At 48.7% G+C, this 27,943-nt stretch overlaps 1 protein-coding gene across 1 annotated transcript; it reads left to right on the top strand.

Moving 5' to 3' along the window:
* The first annotated feature begins 10,475 nt into the window (after positions 1–10,475).
* On the top strand, positions 10,476–26,692 carry PLK3 (polo like kinase 3). The gene is made up of 15 exons (XM_030206534.1): positions 10,476–10,627; positions 13,005–13,112; positions 13,640–13,756; positions 14,082–14,211; positions 16,834–16,921; positions 17,127–17,222; positions 18,794–18,992; positions 19,322–19,448; positions 19,547–19,653; positions 19,742–19,859; positions 21,930–22,013; positions 22,492–22,654; positions 22,758–22,887; positions 23,153–23,266; positions 25,552–26,692. The coding sequence occupies exons 1-15, from the start codon at positions 10,502–10,504 to the stop codon at positions 25,741–25,743; spliced, it is 1,899 nt and encodes a 632-aa protein (XP_030062394.1). The 5' UTR covers positions 10,476–10,501; the 3' UTR covers positions 25,744–26,692.
* The last annotated feature ends 1,251 nt before the right edge of the window (positions 26,693–27,943 follow it).

Below are 27,943 nucleotides of genomic sequence, written 5' to 3'. Positions count from 1 at the left end.
ATTACATGCTTCAGCAAGGCCTCTTCCCCAAGGAAAATGGCAATATCCTACTCACCCTCATACCAAAAGATACCAAGAAAAAGACAAATGAAATCACTAACTACCAACCAGTAGCGTCTATCCTGATGGTAGTCAAACTGATGGAAAGCATGGTAACCAAACAACTTACAGATTATATAAACAAATTCTCAATATTACACGAGTCACAGTCAGGATTTTGCCCCCTCCACAGCACTGGAACAGTATTACTCTCCTAGCCAAATTCAAGCAGGAAATAGCAATAGGCAAAAATATCCTCCTCCTCCAATTTGACATGTCTAGTGCATTCGACATGGTAAACCACAATATATTAATAAGAGTACTAGATAAGTTCGGGATTGGTGGAAACATACTTAGCTGGATCAAGGGTTTCCTAACCACAAGAACATACCAAGTAAAATCAAACTCAAACATATCATCACCATGGAAAGCAGACTGTGGAGTACCACAAAGATCACCACTATCACCGATCCTCTTCAACCTAATGTTGACCCCACTAGCCAAGTCCTTAACCCTTTCATCTATGCAGACAATGTCACAATATACATTCCCTACAAAACCAAACTGACAGAAATCACCAACGAAATCAAACTCAGCCTGAACATCATGGACTCATGGGCAGATGATTTCAACTAAAACTCAATAAAGAAAAAATACACTGCCTCATCCTCTCAACCCAACACAACACAGTCAACCCCATAATGATCAACACCCCAGATTACACCCTCCCTATCTCAGACAGCCTCAAAATCCTCAGCGTTATAATGGGCCGTAACTTAACACTAGAGAGCCAAGCGAAATCCACAACAAAGAAAATGTTCCACTCAATGTGGAAACTCAAACGCGTTAAACAATTCTTCCCGAGGAAAACATTCCGCAACCTGATACAATCAATGGTACTAAGCCATGTAGACTACTGCAATGGAATCTATGCGAAATGCAAAGAACAAACCTTAAAGAAACTTCAGACCACCCAAAACACGGCAGCCAGGATCATATTTGGAAAAACGCGATTCAAAAGCGCAAAACCCTTCCGTGAACAATTGCACTGGCTCCCAATCAAAGAACGCATTGCACTCAAAATCTGCACCCTGGTTCACAAAATTATCTACGGTGAAGCCCCAGGATACATGACAGACCTGATCGACCTACCAACCAGAAACACATCCGAATCTACACGAACATATCTAAATCTACACTACCCAAGCTGTAAAGGACTCAAATACAAATCAACCTACGCATCCAGTTTTTCCTACATAAGCACACAACTGTGGAACTACCAAAAGCCATGAAAACAACGTACGACCACCTAAACTTCCGGAAAACACTAAAAACCTACCTGTTTCAAAAGGCATACCCCACCAATCCAACTTAAATGCCTGATCTCTGCAACACAACAAACCAAAGTACATAATTGACATAACACAACTCTTCTGCTAGACAATTCCCTAATGTGGCTATGCCACATGAACTTTATCTTACCATAACATTATTTTGTATTTGTTCACACCGGAGTCGGCAAATGCCTCTCCGGTACCATGTAAGCCACATTGAGCCTAAAAATAGGTGGGAAATGTGGGATACAAATGTAATAAATCCTATCTAATAAAATGCACCTCCAACGTTCTGAAGCTGACTCCGTGGCTGAGGCATTTGTGCACTCTGCTGTAAGGCTCCATCTTCTGAACGTCACACACGAGGCCCCACCCCTGACGCCCTCGCCGCAACACCATGCCCCCCCCAGCTCGACGCCACCAGGCGTGCAGGCTCGGTCCTTCTCTCTGTGTTAACTCTGGTCCCGCCCTCATTACCTCTTTCTGCAATGAGGGCGGGACCAGAGCAACACAGAGAGAAGGGCCGAGGCTGAACGCCTTTTTACGCTGCTTTCGTCTGAGATGATTTTGAAAATATGGAGCGAGTGTGGCTGGAACTGGAAGGCAGGGAGGAAGGGAGGGACGACGACCCTAGAACTGGGAGGGAGGGAGGGGGAACCTGAAACTCGGAGGGAGGGAGGAGGGGGGCGACTCTGCAACTCAGAAGGAGGGAGGGGGTGACCCTGCAATTCGGAGGGAGGGAGGGAAGGAGGGAGTGGGGCCAACCCTGCAACTCGGAGAGAGGGAGGGGGACCACCCTGGAACCTGGAGGGAGGGGGGAAGGAGGGGGGCGACCCTGGAACTCGGAGGGAGGGGGACAACCCTGAAACTCGGAAGGAGGGAAGGGGGACGACCCTGGAACTCGGAAGGAAGGAGGGGACGACCCTGGAACTCGGAAGGAGGGAGAGGGACGGCCCTGGAACTCGGCCAGAGGGAAGGGATGACCCTGGAACTTGGAGGGAGGGAGGGGGACAACCCTGGAACTCGGAAGGAGGGAGGGGACGACCCTGGAACTCGGAAGGAGGTAGGGGGATGACCCTGGAACTCGGAGGGAGGGAGGGGGCCCATGGCACACACTCTCATTCTCACCCACACACTCTCTCTCTCACAGACACACTCGCACCCAGTCTCACTCTCTCTCTGTCACACACACACACACTCGCACATTTACTCTCTCTCTCACACAGTCAGTCTCACACACACTCTCTAAAACATACATACTCCGAGGACAACCTTGTTAGCGCCTGTTTCATTTGTGTCAGAAACAGGCCTGTTTTACTAGTAAATAAATAAAACTAAATATTCAGCAGACTGCTAAAACCTGTCGTTTCTTTCTCTATAATATCAGCAAAATTCGCCCTTTCCTTTCTGAGCACACTACCAGAACCCTTATCCACACTCTTATCACCTCTCTCTTAGACTATTGCAACTTGCTTCTTACAGGTCTCCCACTTAGCCATCTCTCTCCTCTTCAATCTGTTCAAAATTCTGCTGCACGACTAATATTCCGCTAGTGTCGTTATGCTCATATTAGCCCTCTCCTCAAGTCACTTCACGGGCTCCCTATCCGTTTCCGCATACAGTTCAAACTCCTCTTATTGACCTATAAGTGCATTCACTCTGCAGCTCCTCAGTACCTCTTCACTCTCATCTCTCCCTACATTCCTCCCCGGGAACTCCGTTCACTGGGTAAATCTCTCTTCTCTGCACCCTTCTCCTCCACCGCTAACTCCAGACTCCGTTCCTTTTATCTTGCTGCACCACATGCCTGGAATAGACTTCCTGAGCCAGTATGTCAAGCTCCATCTCTGGCCATCTTCAAATCTAGGCTAAAAGCCCACCTTTTTGATGCTGCTTTTAACTCCTAACCCTTGTTCACTTGTTCAGAACCCTTATTTTATCATCCTCACTTTAATATTCCCTTATCTCTTGTTTGTCCTGTTTGTCTGTCCTAATTATATTGTAAGCTCTGTCGAGCAGGGACTGTCTCTTCATGTTCAAATGTACAGCGCTGCGTACGTCTAGTAGCACTATAGAAATGATAAGTAGTAGTAGTAATATTATCCTGACCTGAGTAAGAAGGTTTTGGCCTTTGAAATCTAATAAAAAAATTGGTTATTCTAATAAAAAGGTATCACCTTATTTTCCTTTTTATTTTATTTTTAATTATATTTATTAACATTTATAGTGTATTAGCTCAGCAACCATAGAACTGCAAAAAGACTCATCTGAAATACCCATTATTGCCACCAGAGTGCGCCAAACCTCTATTAATCACCACATACAAAGTTAAGAAAATATAACACAAAAAGCCAAATTCGATCATTCATCGAAATAAATATAAGGACAACAATAAGAAAATAAGCTTCAAACATGAAGCAAAACTAGGTATATTAGCAGATATAATGAGACTTTACAGCAAATTATTAACTGTTAGACAGAAGCCACCTGCGTTTACATTTACAATTTGGAGTAATGTACTTTAAGAGATATCTTCATATTTCCTATACAGCAGAATTAAATTCCACCATAAGAAAGTAGAAAGGTTAGAGTTATCCTTCTAGTGTTGAGTTTTTAACTTCAGTGCTACGGAGATGAGGAAGTCAAATAGAGGAGCATCTTCACCTGAAAGAGGTTTGATTAAGGCAAAAGATTTCACAAGTAATATGTTAGCTGGCGGTGGGAGGCAGGGCTGGTGGTTGGGAGGTGGGGATAGTGCTGGGCAGACTTATATGGTCTGTGCCAGAGCCGGTGGTGGGAGTCGGGGCTGGTGGTTGGGAGGTGGGGATAGTGCTGGGCAGACTTATACGGTCTGTGCCCTGAAAAAGACAGGTACAAATCAAGGTAAGGTATACATAAAAAATGACACATGTGAGTTTATCTTGTTGGGCAGACTGGGTGGACCATGCAGGTCTTTTTCTGCCGTCATCTACTATGTTACTATCCAGCTTATAATCGAAAGACAAAAACGCCTATATTGCGACCTAAATCGGGAGATAGGCGTTTATCTCCCAAAAACGCGGTATAATCGAAAGCCGAACTTGGACGTTTTCAACTGAATAAGTTATGATATTGTATAAAATTTGTAAAGTTAACCCCTCCCCCCCAAAAAAAAGTTATTTGGGGAGTTTTAATATTTTTGAAGCGATACAAGGGGTTATTTCTTCCATAAAAACATTAGCAAAATTCTATTGATTGTTTTGTAAAAATGGTTAGGAAATTGGAGAGGCAACATACCTAAAATGTAGTTTATTTTGGGTGCTAGGGTCATTTTAATGGTTTCTAGCCTACCCCACCAGCTGAGAAATAGGGGAAATCAATTTGATGTTAAACTTTTCAGAAATGTGGGAAGAAGTTCAATATTTTTATCTATGGTTTCATTTATGGAACAGTTAACATGAATGCCTAGATATTTAATAAAGGTAGATTGTTCTTTAAAGGGAACGGCAGTTAGGTCTTGCTTACAGTACTAACCAGACTGCTGAGGTGAAGATATTCTGTTTTATCCCAGTTTACTTTGTACCCAGAAATACCAGAAAAAGAATCCATTGAAGCTAATATGTGCAGAATAGAGTTAATGTCAGTGTAAAGAAGCAGATTGTCAGCATAAAATGATAATTTGACTTCAATGTGGGATTGTTTTAAGCCATTTATTTGGGGATGTTGTCGTAGAACAATGGCTATGGATTCAATCGCTAAATTAAATAATAAAGGGGAGAGGGGACAACCCTGTCTTGTGTCCCTGGAAACAAGGAAGGCAACCAAAAGCATGTTGTTAACAAAAATCCTAGCTTTAGGGCTTAAATATAATATTTTCACCATATTTATAAATTGCTGACCAAAGCCGAACCAAGACAAAACTTTAAACAGATGTGGCCATTCAACTCTGTCAAATGCCTTCTCTGCATCCAGGGGCAGTGCAATCAAAGGAAAGGTACCATCTTATTTCTCTTTAAAAAAAAAAATATTTATGAACTTTTAAAGTGGATTAACTTGGCAACCACACTACTTACCCACAGAACTGAAAAAAGGCTAATCTGAAATACCCAATGCTGCCACCAGAGTGCGCCAGACCTCTATTAATCACTACTTGCAGACACCAGTTGTGATGTGATCAGATTGTGAGTCTGGTGAATAAATGGGATTGTGTTTCAGTATGTGATTCAAATTAAATATGTATTTATAATAGTAAGATTAATTTATCCTTTTCAGTATACGTAGCCATGTGTAAAATGATCCAAGCCTGGCATATCTTCCAGTTGGACCTGGAAAAGCAGGCCTTTAGGGAACTTTTAGATTGACTTCAAGTGATGTTTTTATTCTTTGAAAAATGGACTTTAACTACTATTTTGACTTCCAAAAGCATAATGACATTTAAAATGTGAATCCCTGCTGTACAGATACCTGAACACTTACAAAACGAATCACTGGCAAAAGGCTCAGTTGCTCTAGGTCTAGACACAGAAAAAGAGGAATGTTCCGGAGAGGTATCGGGACACCCAGACAACTACAGAGGATGTGGCCAGCTTGGTTCTTTCGTTCACATATGTGGGAGCATCACCCAAATTCACATAAAGAAGTCCAGCAGAGAGGTGGCATCAGGGCATCTGATGGGGATCAACTCTGCCCCACTGCTCTGCCCAGTCAGTCATTCTGCAGATCTGGAAGGAAATGCAGAATTAATTTCATTGTTAATTTGCTCAATGAAAGGTATGTGGACGGGCAAAATTTCAATAGGAAAGAAAAAAAAGAAAAACATCTTTTCTTTTCAAAAATGCTATTTTGAACAAAGTTTTGTGTTTTTTTTTGGTCCAGTTTCAAAAAACAAAACGTATAAGTGCAAAACGTAGAGATTCATGCCATTGGGGTGTAGGAGGAGCCAGCATTTTTAGTAGACCGGTCTCCCAGACATCCCAGGTAAACAATGGGGCACCCCAGAGGGCTCCCAGGTACACATCTCACCTTTGCTCCCTTATCTTGTCCCCTGAGCCCTCCAAAATCAACTCCCCCCCCCCCCATTGTACACCACTAGGATAGCCCATATGGGTGAAGGAGGCACCAGTAGTGTTTTGGTGACTTTGGGAGGGGTACCAGTTTCCACCACAATTGTGACAGGTAGAGGGAAATAGGGACCTGGGTCCCCCACTGTGCACTGCATTGACGACTTCATTACTCTAGCAACCTGGATGCTGCTCTAGTAGACCTGACTTTTACATCTGAGGCTGTCGTAGAGGCTGCTAAGTTATATTTTTATGGGGTGGGAGGGGGTCACCCCTGATTCCCTCCAGTGGTCATTTAGTGCCTTATTCGATCTGAAAACAGGTCTAGAGCAAAATCTCCTGGTTTTAGTCCTGGACGTTTTTCTTTTGTTCCATTATGGCTGTAAAATGTCCAGGTGTTATGCAGACCCTAATCCCACCTTTGAAACGCCCTGACGTGCCCTGTTATGATTTTGGTGCCCTGAAGACGAATTGCATAGATAAATGTCTGCAAAATGGGTTTTGAAAATACTGATTTGGACGTCCAAATGGTGTTTTATGACACTTTTTGCACATTTTTCTCTTTCACAAATGAGCCCCAAAGTATAAAAAGGAATGTGATATCTAATATGGCTGTTTATGGGGGGGGGGGGGGGGGGAAGGGGAGGGACCTTGGCAAATTCAACATCAGGGTCAGGTCAACTCAAGGTATCTGCTGCCCCAGGTGAACCTTCAGCCATGTGGCTTCCCACTACCTAACCCCCCCCCCCACCCCCGTAGTTCAGTAACTCTTCTTCCCTACCCACCCCCTTCTCCCCCCCCCCCCAGGGGTCCCCTTCCTACTTCCCATCAAGTGTCCAGCATCTCTCTCTTTTACTACCCCAAAACGTATCCATCATCTTGCCCTCCCTCCCCCTCCCCTCTGCCACCATCTTGCAGGGCCTTTGATCATTCACAAGTGCTCAGGCCCTGATGCTCAGAAGCTAGAGGCCACAAGTGCAGAATGTTCACAAGGCTCTTGCACGGGGAACAACGAGTGTGCCAAGGGATAGTGCAATCAGCATGCAAATGCAGTAAAAATGAGGTCATTTCCTATTCCCTACAATGCTCGGAAAACAGTGCTGGAAACAAGAGCGCCCTTACAGCTTGAAACCCTGCGCCCACTCGACAAGTGCATGCGACAAGTGCATGGCTCTGGTTTCTCAGCAGCATGCTTTCCCCCTGCCGCAATCACCCCTCGGCTGCCAGCGCCCAGAAACAATAGAGGAAATGAGATTATTTAAATGCTTGGGAGTAGTTGGGGGAGAACTGCTTTTACTGTGCTGCTGCTTTGGCGTGCAAACCGCTCCCCCCCGGCCCCCTAGATTTTAGCCTGTTGGTTGTTGAAATGCTGCAACTTACTGGCAACTGGCACATCTTCCTCCTCCTCCCTCTGGCGTTCTGGGCATATGCTCTAGAGCTCTGCTTAACACACAACTCTTCCACGCATGCGCCAGACGCCATCTTCCCCCTTAACTTCCTAATGCTCAACGTATACTTGCAGATCACCAATGTGGCCGCGCAGGCTTCTGCTTCTGTGAGCCTTCTACATGGAATGTTGCTAGTGGAATAGCAACATTCCATGTAGAATCTCCACTAGTAGCAACATTCCATGTAGAATCTCCAATAGTATCTATTTTATTTTTGTTACATTTGTACCCTGCGCTTTCCCACTCATGGTAGGCTCAATGCGGCTTACATGGGGCAATGGAGGGTTAAGTGACTTACCCAGAGTCACAAGGAGCTGCCTGTGCCTGAAGTGGGAATCGAACTCAGTTCCTCAGGACCAAAGTCCACCACCCTAACCACTAGGCCACTCCTCCACCCTAACCACTAGGCCACTCCTCCACTGTTGCTACTATTTGAGATTCTACATGGAATGTTGCTATTCCACTAGCAACATTCCATGTAGAAGTCGGCCCTTGCAGATCACCAATGTGGCCGCGCAGGCTTCTGCTTCTGTGAGTCTGACGTCCTGCATGTACGTCAGACTCACAGAAACAGAAGCCTGCGCAGCCTTCTACATGGAATGTTGCTAGTGGAATAGCAACATTCCCTGTAGAATCTCCAATAGTAGCAACATTCCATGTAGAATCTCCAATAGTATCTATTTTGTTTTTGTTACATTTGTACCCTGCGCTTTCCCACTCATGGCAGGCTCAATGCGGCTTACATGGGGCAATGGAGGGTTAAGTGACTTGCCCAGAGTCACAAGGAGCTGCCTGTGCCGGGAATCGAACTCAGTTCCTCAGTTCCCCAGGACCAAAGTCCACCACCCTAACCACTAGGCCACTCCTCCACTCTGTATAAGTGAAGATGGTCCTAGGTAGCATAAATGCAAGACTGCTGACTCAGCCGGGCCTGGGGAAGGGCCGCCGCCCTTCCCGAAGTACCTTGGCTGGCCCCACCAGCTGCAGGCAGCACGGCTCCGTCTTCTGCGGGTGCTTTCCTCAGGTCGCACATTCAGAAAATGCTGAGCCCCTAACTCTAAGTTTCAGTCAAACTTAGGAGCAGAGCTTTTCAGCACCTAATTTAAGATGAATTTTCAGCTGAAAAGTTAGGCTCGTTAATTGAGGTTTGCAATTCATTTGCTTAGATTTATGAGTCTGATGTTGAAAACTCAAGGCTAAGCTCCTAACTTCTTCCCCCCTCCCCCCCCCCCACACTAAATCCAGCCGTTGCCACCCACTTTTTACACTCTTAAATGTAGGAGTTTAATGACATTTTGTGACTCTTGTACAAAGCCACCCTACCATTTTTAGCTCTTATTCCTATGGGTGTCTCAGCGTTTAGCTCATGCTGATTTTTAGTGTAAGCTAAAAACAGTAGACGGCTTGGTAAAAGATCCCCTTTGAGTGAAAAGTTATGCACTCAGCCCTAGTAAATCTTCAAAGAGGCCAATTTATCAGCCTGTCACATGTAGGAGCATAAACCTTTTGCATTTTGGGCCCTGAGATAGTAGCAGTCATTTCTCTGGTGGGGTAATGGGGCAGTAAATAAGGGCCTGCCTGGAAAGAGGGGGAGACGAAATGAAAGGAGGCTAAGAAAAATGGCCTTGTCAGATGAGAGGTCTGAGCAGCAGCTTCAGCTGGGGTTTTGAAGGCTGTAGGGAAGGCAATGGTGGTGGGATCTGACCTCGGGTTTCTTGTAGCACAGCCATAGAAGTCAACTTCTCAGAATTATTGGGGGGGGGGGTGCTAAACCCAATGGAAATAACCCCTCCCTGGCCACACACAAGAACATCTGTCAATATTGGGGTGCTGAAGCGGTGCACAGCTGCATCCTAAACACTTCAGCATCTTTGCAGTCCCTGCTGAAGGAAATGAGTCACCTGTGCAGATGTCAGATTAGGGGATTAGCTCAAGGATCTGGGTCTGGGGGTTCTTTGTGGCTCTTCTGCTGACCAGTCTCTGGCACTACTGGCCACTGGGTGGGGTGAAGAGCGTGGAAGGCCAGGTGGCAGATCCTACGAGGAAGGTGATCCCCCCTCCCTGCAATTCCTGCACCATATTATCTGTTCATGTTGTGAAGCTCCTCATCTCGGCCCACAGTGGGGGGGGGGGGGGGGGGGGAGGGGGGGAGAATCTACTACTACTACTATAAATCACTTCTATAGCGCTACCAGTCGTATGCAGCGCTTTACAATTGAACATGAAGAAGACAGTCCCTGCTCAAAAGAGCTTACAATCTAAATCAGGACAAACAGACAGGACCAAAAAGGATAAGGGAAGGACAGACAGAAGGACACATAAGGATAAGATCATCGCGGGAAACATCACTCCGTAGGGCAGGGGTTACACCAGGGAAGGAGCTCCGAGCAAATGCACAAGACTAAAGCGAGGAGAGCGGGAAGAAGACCCACAAGACAAGCAGCTGCTGCTGCAAGCAAATAGGGAGAGCACGTGAATCCTCGGCCCCGCCCCCTGCCTCTAGACGCCCTTAAGAACAAGCCCCGCCCCTCCGTCGAGGAGGGGGCGGTGCTGGAGAACAGGGACACGTCACGGGCGCTTCATTGATAAAACGGCTCGAGGACAACACAGCAGAGCCTAGTAGCGCGCGCGGGGGCCGGGGATGGAGTCGGCGTATTACCTGCAGTGCGATCCGCTGCCCGAGCCCCGTTGCAAGACCGCCCGGGAAACCATCGTCACCGATCCCGGCACAGGCAGGATCTACTGCAAGGGCAGGTTCCTGGGCAAGGTAGGTTGCCCCTCCCCGCATGGGGGTGGAGGAGGGGATCCTGGGGTTGGGGGGGTCTGAGCCCTGTTAAACCCCATTTTCTGCAGATCCTGGGATTGGGGGGGGGGTGAATATTTGGGATGTAGGAGGTTCTTGCCTAGTTTGCATGTCCTGCTTGTGTGGTTCCGATGGAGGGGGAACGAGCCCTGTCCCATACAGATCCTGGGTCTGATGTACTGGAGGGGGTTGGTGATCAGTGCTTTGGGGGGTTCATTTCAGGGGCAGTTCTGTGTCATCTCCTAGCCCATGGCTTCAAGCTCCGGGGCTACAGGAGGGAATTTGTGGCCTGAAGCTGGCCCAGTTAATTTTGGGCTCTGAGCAGGCATGTCTGGACTGGTTACCTCTGTCTTTGCCCCTCCCTCCCCTGGCTACAGCAGACTGTGATTAACCACATGGTGGGTGCTGACTTCTCACCCCTCCAGGGACAGAGCAGGGAAGGGCTGGATGAGCAGTGTGGGAGGGGAAGCCAAGTCATACAGATGGCTGCACTCCAGAAACCAGGGTGGGTAGAGGTCACCGAGTCCAGCCTGCTGTAATTGCACATGGTTTGTTTGTAAAGACAGTACAAAGGTTATAGAGCCGGGCAACAGTAGAGGTTTGGGTTGGTCTAGTACCTGCAGGTGGGGTGATGGGAAGGTGCGTTCCCAGTGTGTACCAGTAACTGAGCCGCATGCTGGCCCTGGGAGCCTCATCTCATGGTCCCCCTCACCGTGGAGGCTGCTGGTGGGTCATAGAGTTAGTGTCTGTTCCTCAACCTTTCCCCACATCCACCACCCTTTACCCCCTTCGCTCAGGTGCTTGAGTGTTTGACTCGGTCAGAGGAGAAGCTCAGCTCTTTCTTCCCAGGGCCACTTTTAACTGCTACTGACTTCAGCAAATGCTTCAGCACAGAAGACCCCAGGGTCTGAGACTGGACCCTGCTATTTGCTGTATCTGGACCCCCCCCCCCCCCCCCCCCCCCCCCCCCCCCCCCGATCATGGAAACCTGATCAGGTGTTTTGAAAAGTAGCCCTTTTAACTTTCTTCGCTTTAAAGACTGGGCGGTAAAAGAAATTATATATACTTTAGATTCTCAAAATTATGGGAATTATTGTAGGTAATTCTTGATTTTTGAACCTTGTGTAAGCAGTAACTGAAAGTTTAGGTTACTAAAGAAATTGGGGTGTGATGGGTGATATTTTGAACCTGAACAATTCAGACGGTATCAAAGTCTGGACAATTAATCTGATCTGGATTATTGTAATATAATTTGTGGTCTAGGCAGCTATGCAGACATTTGCCTGTGGTTCAGGGTATCACAGTCCGACAGAGTAACACCTTTGTTTCTCAAATTGCGCTGGACTCAGTGGCAGCCCGGGCTTTCTTTAAGTTATGTTCTTTGATATTCTATGGACAAGGCCCCAAGGTACAGACCTAATCTTATAGACCTGCCAGACAAATTATGCAAAAACCTCCAGATTTTGTTTAGACCTTCATTTTCCAAAATCCCAAGGAGAGAGTTTACAAATCAATGTTTCCTGGGATTTACTTCCTACTTCAGTAACATATTACAAATTATTTCACAAAATGTTGACTAACTTGGTTCCAAAAATGTATTCTGCTTAAAGAACAGTAAATTGGAGCTTCTCATGTATACGTTGTTATGCTCCTGGGTATTGACAGCTTTTCTTTCTGTGGTCCCCAAAAGAGGAGAAGCAGATCTCGGGCATCCTGCTTGGAGCTGGCCCTTCAGTGCTGCTGGGCTGGTTGAACTTCTACTTCAAGAGAAGCCAGCGCGGCCCCTTAGTCCATCAACCCCCCCCCCCCCCCCCCCCGGCCTACAGCACCATGCAGTGTGACGCAGCTGCGTGTTGTTTTCAAACGCACAAGGCCTTGTATGAAGGGGATTTTAATTCAGGCTTTACGCTGGAGTCTTCATTGAGGGGGTGGGATGCTAATGTGACAGCACAAAATAATCTTGTAACACCCCACTTCCCCCTGCCGAGGTCCCGGCTCATTGCTGGTTTCCTAATTATAGACCAGGAGAAGCTGGGCCCCGTCTGTGCTGCCGTCTTTCACTTTGCTGTGACGCTGCTCGCTACTGTCACAAGGGTTTTTACTGTGTAACAAGAAATCGGCGTGGGCAGGTGGAAAAGGTAGAGCAGTGTCCCCTGGCCCGAGACAGAGTGACATGATGAGTGGGTGGGGGAAGGGTGTGGATGAAGTAGGCATTATGGACTGATAACTGGTTTGTAAATGTGATTTCCAGAGAGACTGGTGGCCGCTCCAGATGCGGTGGGGGGGGGAGGCTGTCAACAGCTCTTGACAGACATTGATTTGTGCTGTTTTGTTTTCCAAGGGAGGTTTTGCAAGATGCTACGAGATGACAGATGTTTCCTCCAACCGAACCTATGCTGTAAAAGTCATTCCACACAGCAGAGTGGCAAAACCTTACCAGCGAGAGAAGGTAAGGGGGCCGGGCTGATAACGGGGACGTGTACTAATGCTCTGGCTCCCTGTAAAATTCCCCAAAAGCCTGAGCTGACGTGCTGACCCTGTGGCTGGTCTTAAATCCCCTGTTCTGTGTGCGGTCCTGGAGTAAGCAATCCACCGGGGTGGATGAACACAAACTCCCACGTAAAATGAAAATATCTGATAGGGAGTGGGAAGTGGACCAATGACTCCAGGGGAACAGGACTGCGGTTGTAAAGGAAAAAACTGTGAATAAAGTTTTTTGGTTTTTTTTTTCCCTTTACGACCATAGTCCTGTTTCCCTGGAGTCATTGGTCCACTTCCCACTGCCTATCAGATACTCTGCAGGTCCTGGTCAGACTGGGCTGTTAAAATGAGATAAGACTGCCACATGTTGAATGGGGTAAGGGGTTAAATCCTCTTGCTAAAGGAGCAGTGTTGTGTACAAGGAAAGGGATGGAAAAGCCCTCTGGAGAGAGCTGAATGTCTGCCACCCGCCTGAATTCCCTCATTTCTTTGCAGATTATTAATGAAATCGAGCTGCACAAGAGTCTCCATCACAGGAACATCGTCAAGTTCTCGCATCACTTTGAGGACTCTGATAATATTTACATTTTCCTGGAACACTGCAGCAGAAAAGTGAGTGATGTTGGGTCTGGTTCTGATGGACTCTGGGCACAGCATGGCACTTGCGATCTCGGTGCTGCGAGTCTGAGGGAGGGGGGGTATCCAGCTTGGGCCAGCCTGCAGTGATCTGTTCACGTGGAATTTCGGTCACCTTTTTAAGGAGCACCAGACCTCGGGTGTGAAAAAGGTCTCAGCTGTGAAAGCGGGGGCAGAACCTCGCATAACCCTGCTTCCCCAGTACCTGCACCTTTCATGGCGCTCTGCGCAGACTGCGTTCTGTCAATCTGTTCCCCTGACTAGGTGGTCTACAATTTAAGTTTCATCTCTTTTTCAACAGTCCTTGGCACATATATGGAAGGCCCGGCACCGGCTGACTGAACCAGAGGTCCGCTATTACCTCAAGCAGATAATCTGTGCTCTGAAGTACCTGCATCAGAAAGGAGTCCTGCATCGGGATCTCAAACTGGGTACGTCTGCAGGGGCCTTTGGGGGAAGCTGGTTTGGGAGGGGAGGCCCTCCCTCTTTCTGTGTGGGGGGGGGGCTGACTGGCTTGAGAGGGGAGGGAGGCCCTCTCTTTCTGTGTGTGTGGGGGGGGGGGCTGACTGGCTTGAGAGGGGAGGGAAGTCCTCCCTCTTTGTGTGTGGGGGGGGGCGGCTGACTGGCTTGAGAGGGGAGGGAAGTCCTCCCTCTTTCTGTGTGTGGGGGGGGGGGCTGACTGGCTTGAGAGGGGAGGGAGGCCCTCTCTCTTTGTGTGTGGGGGGGGCGGCTGACTGGCTTGAGAGGGGAGGGAAGTCCTCCCTCTTTCTGTGTGTGTGTGTGGGGGGGGGGCTGACTGGCTTGAGAGGGGAGGAAAGTCCTCTCTTTCTGTGTGTGGGGGGGGGCTGACTGGCTTGAGAGGGGAGGAAAGTCCTCCCTCTTTCTGTGTGTGTGTGGGGGGGGGGGGCTGACTGGCTTGAGAGGGGAGGGAGGCCCTCTTTCTTTCTGTGTGTGTGGGGGGGGGCTGACTGGCTTGAGAGGGGGGGGAGGCCCTCTTTCTTTCTGTGGGGGGGGGGCGGCTGACTGGCTTGAGAGGGGAGGGAAGTCCTCCCTCTTTGTGTGTGGGGGGGGCGGCTGACTGGCTTGAGAGGGGAGGGAGGCCCTCTTTCTTTCTGTGTGGGGGGGGCGGCTGACTGGCTTGAGAGGGGAGGGAAGTCCTCCCTCTTTGTGTGTGGGGGGGGGCGGCTGACTGGCTTGAGAGGGGAGGGAAGTCCTCCCTCTTTCTGTGTGGGGGGGGGGGCTGACTGGCTTGAGAGGGGAGGGAGGCCCTCTCTCTTTCTGTGTGTGTGTGGGGGGGGGGCTGACTGGCTTGAGAGGGGAGGGAAGTCCTCCCTCTTTGTGTGTGTGTGTGGGGGGGGGGGCTGACTGGCTTGAGAGGGGAGGGAAGTCCTCCCTCTTTCTGTGTGTGTGTGGGGGGGGGCTGACTGGCTTGAGAGGGGAGGGAGGCCCTCTTTCTTTCTGTGTGTGTGGGGGGGGGCTGACTGGCTTGAGAGGGGAGGGAGGCCCTCTTTCTTTCTGTGTGGGGGGGGCGGCTGACTGGCTTGAGAGGGGAGGGAAGTCCTCCCTCTTTGTGTGTGGGGGGGGCGGCTGACTGGCTTGAGAGGGGAGGGAAGTCCTCTCTCTTTCTGTGTGGGGGGGGGGGCTGACTGGCTTGAGAGGGGAGGGAGGCCCTCTCTCTTTGTGTGTGTGTGGGGGGGGGGCTGACTGGCTTGAGAGGGGAGGGAAGTCCTCCCTCTTTGTGTGTGTGTGTGGGGGGGGGGGCTGACTGGCTTGAGAGGGGAGGGAAGTCCTCCCTCTTTCTGTGTGTGTGTGGGGGGGGGCTGACTGGCTTGAGAGGGGAGGGAAGTCCTCCCTCTTTGTGTGTGTGTGTGGGGGGGGGGCTGACTGGCTTGAGAGGGGAGGGAGGCCCTCTTTCTTTCTGTGTGTGTGTGGGGGGGGGCGGCTGACTGGCTTGAGAGGGGAGGGAAGTCCTCCCTCTTTCTGTGTTGGGGGGGGGGGGGGCTGACTGGCTTGAGAGGGGAGGGAGGCCCTCTCTCTTTCTGTGTGTGTGTGGGGGGGGCGGCTGACTGGCTTGAGAGGGGAGGGAAGTCCTCCCTCTTTCTGTGTTGGGGGGGGGGCTGACTGGCTTGAGAGGGGAGGGAGGCCCTCTTTCTTTCTGTGTGTGTGTGGGGGGGGCGGCTGACTGGCTTGAGAGGGGAGGGAAGTCCTCCCTCTTTCTGTGTTGGGGGGGGGGGCTGACTGGCTTGAGAGGGGAGGGAGGCCCTCTCTCTTTCTGTGTGTGTGTGGGGGGGGGGGCTGACTGGCTTGAGAGGGGAGGGAAGTCCTCCCTCTTTCTGTGTGTGTGTGTGGGGGGGGGGAGCTGACTGGCTTAAGAGGGGAGGGAGGCCCTCTCTCTTTCTGTGTGTGTGGGGGGGGGGCGGCTGACTGGCTTGAGAGGGGAGGGAAGTCCTCCCTCTTTGTGTGTGTGTGGGGGGGGGGGGCTGACTGGCTTAAGAGGGGAGGGAGGCCCTCTCTCTTTCTGTGTGTGTGGGGGGGGGGGGGCGGCTGACTGGCTTGAGAGGGGAGGGAAGTCCTCCCTCTTTGTGTGTGTGTGGGGGGGGGGGCTGACTGGCTTGAGAGGGGAGGGAAGTCCTCCCTATTTTTGTGTGTGTGTGGGGGGGGAGCTGACTGGCTTAAGAGGGGAGGGAGGCCCTCTCTCTTTCTGTGTGTGTGTGTGTGGGGGGGGGGCTGACTGGCTTGAGAGGGGAGGGAAGTCCTCCTTCTTTCTGTGTGTGTGTGGGGGGGGGGCTGTGGCTTGAGAGGGGAGGGAGGCCCTCTTTCTTTCTGTGTGTGTGGGGGGGGGGGGCGGCTGACTGGCTTGAGAGGGTAGGGAAGTCAACCCTCTTTGTGTGTGTGTGGGGGGGGGGCTGACTGGCTTGAGAGGGGAGGGAAGTCCTCCCTATTTCTGTGTGTGTGTGGGGGGGGGGGAGCTGACTGGCTTAAGAGGGGAGGGAGGCCCTCTCTCTTTCTGTGGGGTGTTGGCTTGGGGTCTGACGTCTTGACTTCTACTGCAGGTAACTTTTTTATCAACGACAGCATGGAGCTGAAGGTGGGCGACTTTGGGCTGGCGGCACGTCTAGAACCATCTGAACCAAGGAAGAAGTAGGTACCACGATCGCCACTGGGTTAATAAAATCACGTCTGCATAAACTGTTTTTCTGGCACCCCTATATAATAACACTTATGGTCGATGCTCTTATTTCTATTCCCCCCACCCTCACCCTACAACTGACATGGGGAGGGAGAGATGCCCTTGGGTTACTGTGAATGTGCATTTGTGGCTTACGTGTCTCTTGTCTGTCTTTAGGACGATCTGTGGAACCCCCAATTACCTGGCCCCCGAAGTGCTGCTGCGCCAGGGCCACGGGCCCCATTCTGACATTTGGTCTCTGGGCTGCGTTATGTAAGTATTTGTGCTTCAGGCCCTGAATAAGGAATGAACAGATGTTTTGTCTTAAGTTTTAAAATAGTTTTGAGGGCTGTGGTCTCTTCTGTAGTAAGATTCAGCGAAAGCTGAGCAGGTGGCTGGAGACACTGGGCAACAGGAGTGAGGATTGAGACTTCGGAGAGGGGGGGGGAGGGGAAGATAATCCTGTTTTCTTACCACAACAGAGCAGTGGAGGGGAGAAGACGCAATTACAGGGGGTTGTTGGTCTAACATTTTGGCTTTGGGCTGTTTTTTCTCCCTTTCCACAGTACAGTGCAGTGAGGAGGACAACCGGTTGAAAGATAGGAAGCAGAGAGTAGGATTGCATGGCCAGTATTCTCAGTGGAGGAGGGTAGTTAGTGGGGTCCCGCAGGGGTCTGTGCTGGGTCCGTTGCTTTTTAATGTATTTATAAATGACCTAGAGATGGGAATAACTAGTGAGGTAATTAAATTCGCCGATGACACAAAATTATTCAGGGTCGTCAAGTCGCAGGAGGAATGTGAACGATTACAGGAGGACCTTGCGAGACTGGGAGAATGGGCGTGCAAGTGGCAGATGAAGTTCAATGTTGACAAGTGCAAAGTGATGCATGTGGGTAAGAGGAACCCGAATTATAGCTACGTCTTGCAAGGTTCCGCGTTAGGAGTTACGGATCAAGAAAGGGATCTGGGTGTCGTCATCGATGATACGCTGAAACCTTCTGCTCAGTGTGCTGCTGCGGCTAGGAAAGCGAATAGAATGTTGGGTGTTATTAGGAAGGGTATGGAGTCCAGGTGTGCGGATGTTATAATGCCGTTGTATCGCTCCATGGTGCGACCGCACCTGGAGTATTGTGTTCAGTACTGGTCTCCGTATCTCAAAAAGATATAGTAGAATTGGAAAAGGTACAGCGAAGGGCGACGAAAATGATAGTGGGGATGGGACGACTTTCCTATGAAGAGAGGCTGAGAAGGCTAGGGCTTTTCAGCTTGGAGAAGAGACGGCTGAGGGGAGATATGATAGAAGTGTATAAAATAATGAGTGGAATGGATCGGGTGGATGTGAAGCGACTGTTCACGCTATCCAAAAATACTAGGACTAGAGGGCATGAGTTGAAGCTACAGTGTGGTAAATTTAAAACGAATCGGAGAAAATTTTTCTTCACCCAACGTGTAATTAGACTCTGGAATTCGTTTCCGGAGAACGTGGTACGGGCGGTTAGCTTGACGGAGTTTAAAAAGGGGTTAGATAGATTCCTAAAGGACAAGTCCATAGACCGCTATTAAATGGACTTGGAAAAATTCCGCATTTTTAGGTATAACTTGTCTGGAATGTTTTTACGTTTGGGAAGCGTGCCAGGTGCCCTTGACCTGGATTGGCCACTGTCGGTGACAGGATGCTGGGCTAGATGGACCTTTGGTCTTTCCCAGTATGGCACTACTTATGTACTTATGTAGGATGGGCCAAAATGTCGGTCACACAGCTAGAGGCTTGGAGAGGCAGGGTTGGAGGTTGGTAGAGAGATGGGGTGTGGCAGGGCATTGAGGGCTTGTTTTTGGTTTCTCAGGTATACCCTGCTGTGTGGGAATCCTCCCTTCGAGACCTCTGACCTTAAAGAGACATACAGATGCATTAAGGAAGTGGAGTACACCCTGCCAGCCTGTCTGTCTCTGCCAGCCAAACAGCTGATTATGGGCATACTGAAACGCCACCCGCAGGAGCGTCCGTCACTGGACCAGATCCTCGACCACGACTTCTTCACCAAGGTAAGCTCATCTGGCCCCTGTTGGCCCTATGAGGGCTGGGTGTTGGTGCTCCAAATTAATAACATGTAAGTAGTACTGAGACTATTTGAAATGGGCTTCTAAGTTTTTTTAGTTCTGTATTCCAAAGATGTGTAAGCAGGAAGGCCTGTTAAACAAAAGTGAGGAAGCCATACTGAGGGGGTAAAGGGGCGATTCCTTTGCGATGTGACCCTCTTTCCCACTTCCCCCAACTCAGCACCCTGGGAGGGGGGTTTGTTTGTTTTTAGCTCTGCAGGGGTTACTTGCTGATCCTTGGGACGACCTATGGATCTCATCTCTTCCCTCCTTAGGCTTATACCCCGGACAAGCTTCCCCCTAGCAGCTGTGTAATGGTGCCAGAGCTCACGCCGCCAAACTCTGCCAAAAGTCTGTTTGTCAAGGTCGCCAAGACTTTGTTTGGGAAGAAGAAAAGTAAAAGTGAGTCGTGTTTGTGGAAGGAAAGCAGCTTCTGTGTCCAGGCCTTTGGAAAGTTCCTGATTCCTGACTTATTCCCATCTCCTCCACTTTTTCCACAGCCAAGAAATCCTCTGAAGAGAGAGATGAGATCTCCAAGCTTGTGACGGGTCTGATGAAAACCTCTCTCCACAGACAGACCAGCTGTAAAACTGTGACATGCCAGGAGGTGAGCTCAGCAGCATCAGGGAACCTGGGCAGGTGTGGGGAGCCTCCTCCATGCAGGCAACTGACCCCTGTCTACTTTCTGTCCACAGACTGGTGTGGTGTCGGGTCAGACAGCCAACTCTGGCCTGGGGGAGACGCTGGCAGAAGAGGGCTCCAGGAAATCGGTGTCCCAGTCCCTCAGGGAGCCTGTGGCCAGTAGCTGTGATGGTAAGTCTCTGCCTTCCACGTAGAGCTTGTGGAATAGTCTGAGGTGACACCAGGGGTTGCAGTGTTTTTGTTAATGCTGGAAAGTGGCTTTCTGATTAAGTTCCACCTTCTGTTTTCAGAGGCAAATTGTTTCCTGAAAGCAGCAGGTAGAAGCTTTTACATATGGGGCACTTCTGTCTGAATCCTTTAAAGCCAGGACTGTGGCTGAGGTGGTTTTGCCCCGCTGGAACTGCATGGGAGGCTTGGGGGCTTGTGCTATAGGAGGGCATAAGTACATACAGTGGTGGAAATAAGTATTTGATCCCTTGCTGATTTTGTAAGTTTGCCCACTGACAAAGACATGAGCAGCCCATAATTGAAGGGTAGGTTATTGGTAACAGTGAGAGATAGCACATCACAAATTAAATCCGGAAAATCACATTGTGGAAAGTATATGAATTTATTTGCATTCTGCAGAGGGAAATAAGTATTTGATCCCCCACCAACCAGTAAGAGATCTGGCCCCTACAGACCAGGTAGATGCTCCAAATCAACTCGTTACCTGCATGACAGACAGCTGTCGGCAATGGTCACCTGTATGAAAGACACCTGTCCACAGACTCAGTGAATCAGTCAGACTCTAACCTCTACAAAATGGCCAAGAGCAAGGAGCTGTCTAAGGATGTCAGGGACAAGATCATACACCTGCACAAGGCTGGAATGGGCTACAAAACCATCAGTAAGACGCTGGGCGAGAAGGAGACAACTGTTGGTGCCATAGTAAGAAAATGGAAGAAGTACAAAATGACTGTCAATCGACAAAGATCTGGGGCTCCACGCAAAATCTCACCTCGTGGGGTATCCTTGATCATGAGGAAGGTTAGAAATCAGCCTACAACTACAAGGGGGGAACTTGTCAATGATCTCAAGGCAGCTGGGACCACTGTCACCATGAAAACCATTGGTAACACATTACGACATAACGGATTGCAATCCTGCAGTGCCCGCAAGGTCCCCCTGCTCCGGAAGGCACATGTGACGGCCCGTCTGAAGTTTGCCAGTGAACACCTGGATGATGCCGAGAGTGATTGGGAGAAGGTGCTGTGGTCAGATGAGACAAAAATTGAGCTCTTTGGCATGAACTCAACTCGCCGTGTTTGGAGGAAGAGAAATGCTGCCTATGACCCAAAGAACACCGTCCCCACTGTCAAGCATGGAGGTGGAAATGTTATGTTTTGGGGGTGTTTCTCTGCTAAGGGCACAGGACTACTTCACCGCATCAATGGGAGAATGGATGGGGCCATGTCCCGTACAATTCTGAGTGACAACCTCCTTCCCTCCGCCAGGGCCTTAAAAATGGGTCGTGGCTGGGTCTTCCAGCACGACAATGACCCAAAATATACAGCCAAGGCAACAAAGGAGTGGCTCAGGAAGAAGCACATTAGGGTCATGGAGTGGCCTAGCCAGTCACCAGACCTTAATCCCATTGAAAACTTATGGAGGGAGCTGAAGCTGCGAGTTGCCAAGCAACAGCCCAGAACTCTTAATGATTTAGAGATGATCTGCAAAGAGGAGTGGACCAAAATTCCTCCTGACATGTGTGCAAACCTCATCATCAACTACAGAAGACGTCTGACCGCTGTGCTTGCCAACAAGGGTTTTGCCACCAAGTATTAGGTCTTGTTTGCCAGAGGGATTAAATACTTATTTCCCTCTGCAGAATGCAAATAAATTCATATACTTTCCACAATGTGATTTTCCGGATTTAATTTGTGATGTGCTATCTCTCACTGTTACCAATAACCTACCCTTCAATTATGGGCTGCTCATGTCTTTGTCAGTGGGCAAACTTACAAAATCAGCAAGGGATCAAATACTTATTTCCACCACTGTAAGTACATAAGTAGTGCCATACTGGGAAAGACCAAAGGTCCATCTAGCCCAGCATCCTGTCACCGACAGTGGCCAATCCAGGTCAAGGGCACCTGGCACGCTCCCCAAACGTAAAAACATTCCAGACAAGTTATACCTAAAAATGCGGAGGATGCAGTTGTGATTTTTGTGTGGTTTTGTTTTTTTTTCTCACTTTAGTATCTGAAGATTGTGTTACCACCTCCGGTGTAATGGACTCTGCCATTGAGATCCTGAAGAAGTGTCTCTCCACCATGCCAGCAGGTGAGGGGAAGAATGTATATCTCCCCCTGAACCACCCTACTCCACAACCCCTTCATCAAAACAGCCTCCCGAGTCCCACCGGCATCGCTTCCCCTTCCAGCAAAGCCAGAATACTGCCCAATCCTTAAGATGGTTGGTTTGCTGTATGAAGTCCATCAGAACCACCTAGCACCTGCATTACTTATCGCTCTACATTAAATACTATTTGGGTGGGGGACTTCTGTTTGGGGGAGAATTGAAAGACATAGTACAAAGGGTGTTTTTTTTTTTTTTTTTTTTGTTCGGCCAAAAAACGCACCAGCATTTTTGGCTAAAACAAAACCAAGTACAGATCTTGGGTTGAGTCGGCCTGTAGTCCTAGGATAGATGTAACCTTACGCGGAGCAGGGTGTAGGGACTTTATTTTTTGTTGGGTTGGGCTATGGGTATCTTCACATTCCTTAACTGAAAAATAAAAAAGTTTCTTCCGTTTCCACAGCAGAGAGAAACCCACCCTGCCTCGGGAGGCAACAGAACTTTATCTGGGTCAGCAAGTGGGTGGATTATTCAAACAAGTACGGTTTTGGCTACCAGCTGTCCAGCCGAAGCATTGGTGTGCTGTTCAATGACGGCGCTCACCTGATGATCTCTGCCAATAGGAGGTGAGGAAGGGGATGGGCGCTGGCCTGGTACTGCAAAACCTCTCGTTGCTGGGCTGTGATGAAATGTAACTCTGAATCCTCTGCCCCTCTTGACTTTTTTTAGGACGATATGCTACAGCGTTACAAGCAGCGAGCATTTCACATTCCCCGTCTCTGCGGTTCCTGAGCAACTGCAAGGCAAAATGAGTATCTTGCACTATTTCACCTCGTACATGGAGCAGAACCTCATGAAGGTAAGAGCTGTGAGCAGGCCAGATAACCCAAGTGCCTTTGCTCAGGAGCGAAGCGCTCTGTTGTAGTGAAATAACCAGGGGAAGTCTGCTTTTCCTTTCATGGTGAAGGATTTCGTTGGCTGCCGCTTCCTGTTGGCTCCCTGGGAGAGCTGTAGTGAGGAAGGAATGTGGCAGAACCAGCTGTAGGTGTGTTGTCTGTGCTGGGAAACCATTGACTCACTGAGCCCTGTTTTCATGACGACACAACAAGCTTTCATTGTTTCAGGGAGGTGACCTTCCCAGTATGGAGGAAAACAGGGGATCCCCGCCGCTCCTGCTGCTGCAGTGGGTGAAAACGGATCACGCGCTGGTTATGATGTTCAGTAACCGGACCCTACAGGTAAAGAGATCGGCTGGCTGCCGCGTTTTTTTTTTTTATATGGGCTTGGTGGTATTTTCAGTCTCTGCCCTCCTCCCGCTCCCCCTTGCTTCATTCCTGGGTATTTGCAGACCATGGAAATGCTTTGGGGTCAGGGCTGTGACACCACAACATCTAATGGACAGACCAACATCCCAACAAATCCCCAAAAAAGGGTTCAAAGCTGCGAAACTAGAAATTACTGGGCAAATACTGTAAATGGTACGGGTTGCTGTACCTTAATCTCCCCTGGTAAATTATTATAAATACAGTATGAAAACTATTTAAATATCAAAGGCCAACAGCTGATGGAAAATTCAGCAGTAATGGAGGAGTGGCCTAGTGGTTAGGGTGGTGGACTTTGGTCCTGAGGAACTGAGTTCGATTCCCGGCACAGGCAGCATCTTGTGACTCTGGGCAAGTCACTTAACCCTCCATTGCCCCATGTAAGCCGCATTGAGCCTGCCATGAGTGGGAAAGCGCAGGGTACAAATGTAACAAAAATAAAATAGATACTATTGGAGATTCTACATGGAATGTTGCTACTATTGGAGATTCTACATGGAATGTTGCTACTATCGGAGATTCTACATGGAATGTTGCTACCATTGAAGATTCTGTTGCTACCATTGGAGATTCTACATGGAATGTTGCTATTCCACTAGCAACATTCCATGTAGAAGGCTGCGCAGGCTTCTGTTTCTGGGGAACTGAGTTGGATTCCCACTTCAGGCAGCTCCTTGTGACTCTGGGCAAGTCACTTAACCCTCCATTGCCCCATGTAAGCCGCATTGAGCCTGCCATGAGTGGGAAAGCGCAGGGTACAAATGTAACAAATAAAATAGATACTATTGGAGATTCTACATGGAATGTTGCTACTGTTGGAGATTCTACATGGAATGTTGCTATTCCACTAGCAACATTCCATGTAGAAGGCTGCGCAGGCTTCTGTTTCTGTGAGTCTGACGTCCTGCACGTATGTGCCGGACGTCAGACTCACAGAAGCAGAAGCCTGCGCGGTCACATTGGTGATCTGCAAGGGCCGACTTCTACATGGAATGTTGCTAGTGGAATAGCAACATTCCATGTAGAATCTCAAATAGTAGCAACAGTGGAGGAGTGGCCTGGTGTTTAGGGTGGTGGACTTTGGTCCTGGGGAACTGAGTTGGATTCCCACTTCAGGCAGCTCCTTGTGACTCTGGGCAAGTCACTTAACCCTCCATTGCCCCATGTAAGCCGCATTGAGCCTGCCATGGGTGGGAAAGCGCGGGGTACAAATGTAACAAAAATAAAATAGATACTATTGGAGATTCTACATGGAATGTTGCTACTGTTGAAGATTCTGTTGCTACTATTGGAGATTCTACATGGAATGTTGCTACTATTGGAGATTCTACATGGAATGTTGCTACTATTGAAGATTCTGTTGCTACTATTGGAGATTCTACATGGAATGTTGCTACTATTGAAGATTCTGTTGCTACTATTGGAGATTCTACATGGAATGTTGCTACTATCAGAGATTCTACATGGAATGTTGCTATTCCACTAGCAACATTCCATGTACAAGGCTGCGCAGGCTTCTGTTTCTGTGAGTGTGACATCCTGCACTTACGTGCAGCACGTCAGACTCACAGAAGCAGAAGCCTGCGCGGCCACATTGGTGATCTGCAAGGGCCGACTTCTACTGGAATAGCAACATTCCATGTAGAATCTCAAACAGTAGCAACAGTGGAGGAGTGGCCTAGTGGTTAGGGTGGTAGACTTTGGTCTTGAGGAACTGAGTTCAATTCCCACTTCAGGCACAGGCAGCTCCTTGTGACTCTGGGCAAGTCACTTAACCCTCCATTGCCCCATGTAAGCCGCATTGAGCCTGCCATGAGTGGGAAAGCGCGGGGTACAAATGTTACAAAAAAATAAATAAATAACTCTAAGCAAGGGAACAATGATTAACCAAATACTCTAGGGCTGTCCCTAGATGGGTCTAGCCTGACAGTTATTTAAAAAAAAAAAAAAAAAATTTTCAAATCTCTTTTGCAATCGCATCTCTTTGTAAAGCTTTTCCTGCAATGTTCAGCAGCTTTCACTTGTCTTTCATCACTCCCTCCCTCCCTTCTCTGTCTGCGAATAATTGTAAATCAAGTTCTTTTCAGATATTTTATCCACGTAATCCTTCCTCTTCCCCATTATAATTTTACCCAATACGTAAACCACTTAGATAATGTAAGTAAACTTAATGTGAAAATAACCCCCTCTTATTTTCCTAGGTGAATTTCTACAATGACCACACGAAGGTGATCCTGAGCCAGTCTGGCACTTCCTACCTCCTCACCTACATTAACCGGGACCGAACCTCATTCACATACCGGCTGAGCTCCCTGTTGGAACACGGCTGCAGTCCAGACCTCCAGCGGAGGCTGCAGTACACCCTGACCCTCCTGCAGCAGAAGGCGGAGTAGGATGGAAAGACGCAAGCCAGCGCTCTTTGCTGCGAAATCGGAGCACACTACAGACTGAGCCGTGGCCCGGGACAGGCAAGAGACTGAAACCAGGACCAACTCTAGCCCTACACTGCATGACTTTGCACCCGTGCAACCAAGCTGATTTGGTTTAATATTACATATTTAATTGCAGTTGACTGTCCACGCCCATCAGATGTGAAGGAGAGGTGGGCCGTGGCTTAGATGGAGCCCTGTGAAATGTGAACGGCAGGCAGACGTCGCCGTGAACCAGAGTTCTGCTTTGTGCTCTGTCATGGCACCAAAAACTGATGCAGGTCCTAGGCTGTGTGCCAAAATGGGAAGGTGGCGTCTGGATGACACTTCAGCTATCTGCCACGGATCCCTGTTGTCAATTTGGAGCCCTGGCCATGAGATGCTGGGGAGCAGCAGTTTGTCTCATTGCAAATAGATGTAAGGTGGATGGCATTCCACAGGACTTTCCCCTCACCCCCTTAAAAATGTGGCTTTTTTTTTTTGGTGGGGTTTAATTTTTTTTTATTTTTTTAGGGTAGTATTTTCCCTAAGCAAATGCAAAGGTTTGAAAGTGGCCAGTGTTCCCCCACCCCACTATGTTAGCAGCTGGCTGTGCCAGGGGGAGGGCAGGCCACAGTGGCCAGGGGCTTCCAGTAGGTTCTCTTGCCCCTTCCTACAGTAATATTAGGGGTCCTCGTTTGAACCCAGTGCCTGTGTTTTCAGGAATGGTGCTGTCTCAAGGTCCACTGAGACAGAAGATAATTAAAAAATTATTTATGTAATTTTTATTTATATGGAATTTATTTATTTTTTTTGCTCTTTTTTTTTTTTTTTCTTTTTTTCTTTGTGTTAATGACTTAAAATATATATTTTTTTTTTTTGTTTTTTACAAGATTGAATAAAGCAAAGATGGTCAGCACTGTTGGATTGGATTTGGTTTGAAATGCCTGTCTCTGGTTCATAGACATTAGTGATGCAGGCTTAGAGGCCTGCTCTTTTCTCATAGTTTCTTACTGGTAATACTGCTCCTCCTGTTAACCCCGTCTGTTCTGTAGGGTATGGCAGGTCTTTCCACACGAGAGCCACTCATGCTGTGTTTGTCACAGGAGGTAGTGGAGATCCTGTGTCCATATTATGAGTGAACTAATTGTTCTCTTCACTAAGATCGGATTCTGTACCAGTAGGAACTGGTGTCTTCCCTTAATAGAGCATTCGTTTGCCTCTGCCTTGCTTCTAAACCAAAATGTTCTCCCTGGATCAGGCCTTTCCCCTAAAACTGTCTTTTTTAAATTTTGGGGGGGGGAAAAAAATCTGCTACAGGTCCTATGGTAGCAGAGGTGGCTGGCCAGTCTGACCTGACAGCAGGGAAAGCAGAGGTCAGTTGAATGCCTGCATGGAAGACTCCCCCCGATGCCACTGAAATCGCCACCTGCCATGCCAGTCTTACAGCTTGTCCATACGTGCAGAGATTTTCATCACACCTGTCACAAGCTCTGACTTTTTTTCTATAGTTGAAGCAACCTAGCCCTTTTTACAAGGGGTATATTGGTAGCAAAGGTAAAGGAGCAATTTGTTCCTTGTCTGTGTCTTCCCCCCCCCCCCCCCCCCCAAATCAGCCAAGCCCAGCAGGCAGTGACCCAGGCTGGAGTGTATAGCACCAGCGTGTTTGCAGGGCTGAGTAGCGGGAGAATCTAGGTCTCCACATTTGGCAACCTGACAGTGGTAAATGGATATAGAGATCCAGAGAGGAAATGCAGCAATTGAGAGGCTGGATTGTATCCAAAACAATATCGTGGAGAAATAGGTAATGGTGGGAAGAACGGAGCAGTGTGTTTCTGCTTCCAAGAGCAATGTGATGACATTAAAGATGAAAGCGCCTGGAGCAGTTCTTAAAGCTTATGGTAAAATCTGTGGGAGAGCCTTAGGGCCAGTTGAGGAAGGGGGCAGTGATAGTTATTTGTGGGCAAGATCTTAAATCTCCCTCTCATCAGGGCCTCAAAGGAACAGGCTGAGCTTCCGAGCATGCCAAGCATCTGTAGACTAATGAATTACTGTCACAAGCCCACAGACCGATTCCTGAAGTGATCAGGGCAAAATGGTAGAGACTAATTAGAGACAAAGCCAACATGGATTTAGTGAAAGGAAATCTTGCCTCACCAATCTACATTTCTTTGAAGGGGTGAAC

Source organism: Microcaecilia unicolor, chromosome 6 (genome assembly GCF_901765095.1).
Source record: "Microcaecilia unicolor chromosome 6, aMicUni1.1, whole genome shotgun sequence".
NCBI classification, from domain to species: domain Eukaryota; kingdom Metazoa; phylum Chordata; class Amphibia; order Gymnophiona; family Siphonopidae; genus Microcaecilia; species Microcaecilia unicolor.
Note: the sequence above shows the minus strand (reverse complement) of the source record. Positions and strands in the feature narration are given on the sequence as shown.

Bases quoted from the DNA above. Each gene is read 5' to 3' on its own strand.
- PLK3 (XM_030206534.1), top strand. From the start codon at position 10,502: ATGGAGTCGGCGTATTACCTGCAGTGCGATCCGCTGCCCGAGCCCCGT. The intron at 17,223-18,793 runs GTAAGTATTTGT...TTGGTTTCTCAG, and splicing joins TGGTCTCTGGGCTGCGTTAT to GTATACCCTGCTGTGTGGGA. The intron at 19,449-19,546 runs GTGAGTCGTGTT...CTTTTTCCACAG, and splicing joins TGGGAAGAAGAAAAGTAAAA to CCAAGAAATCCTCTGAAGAG.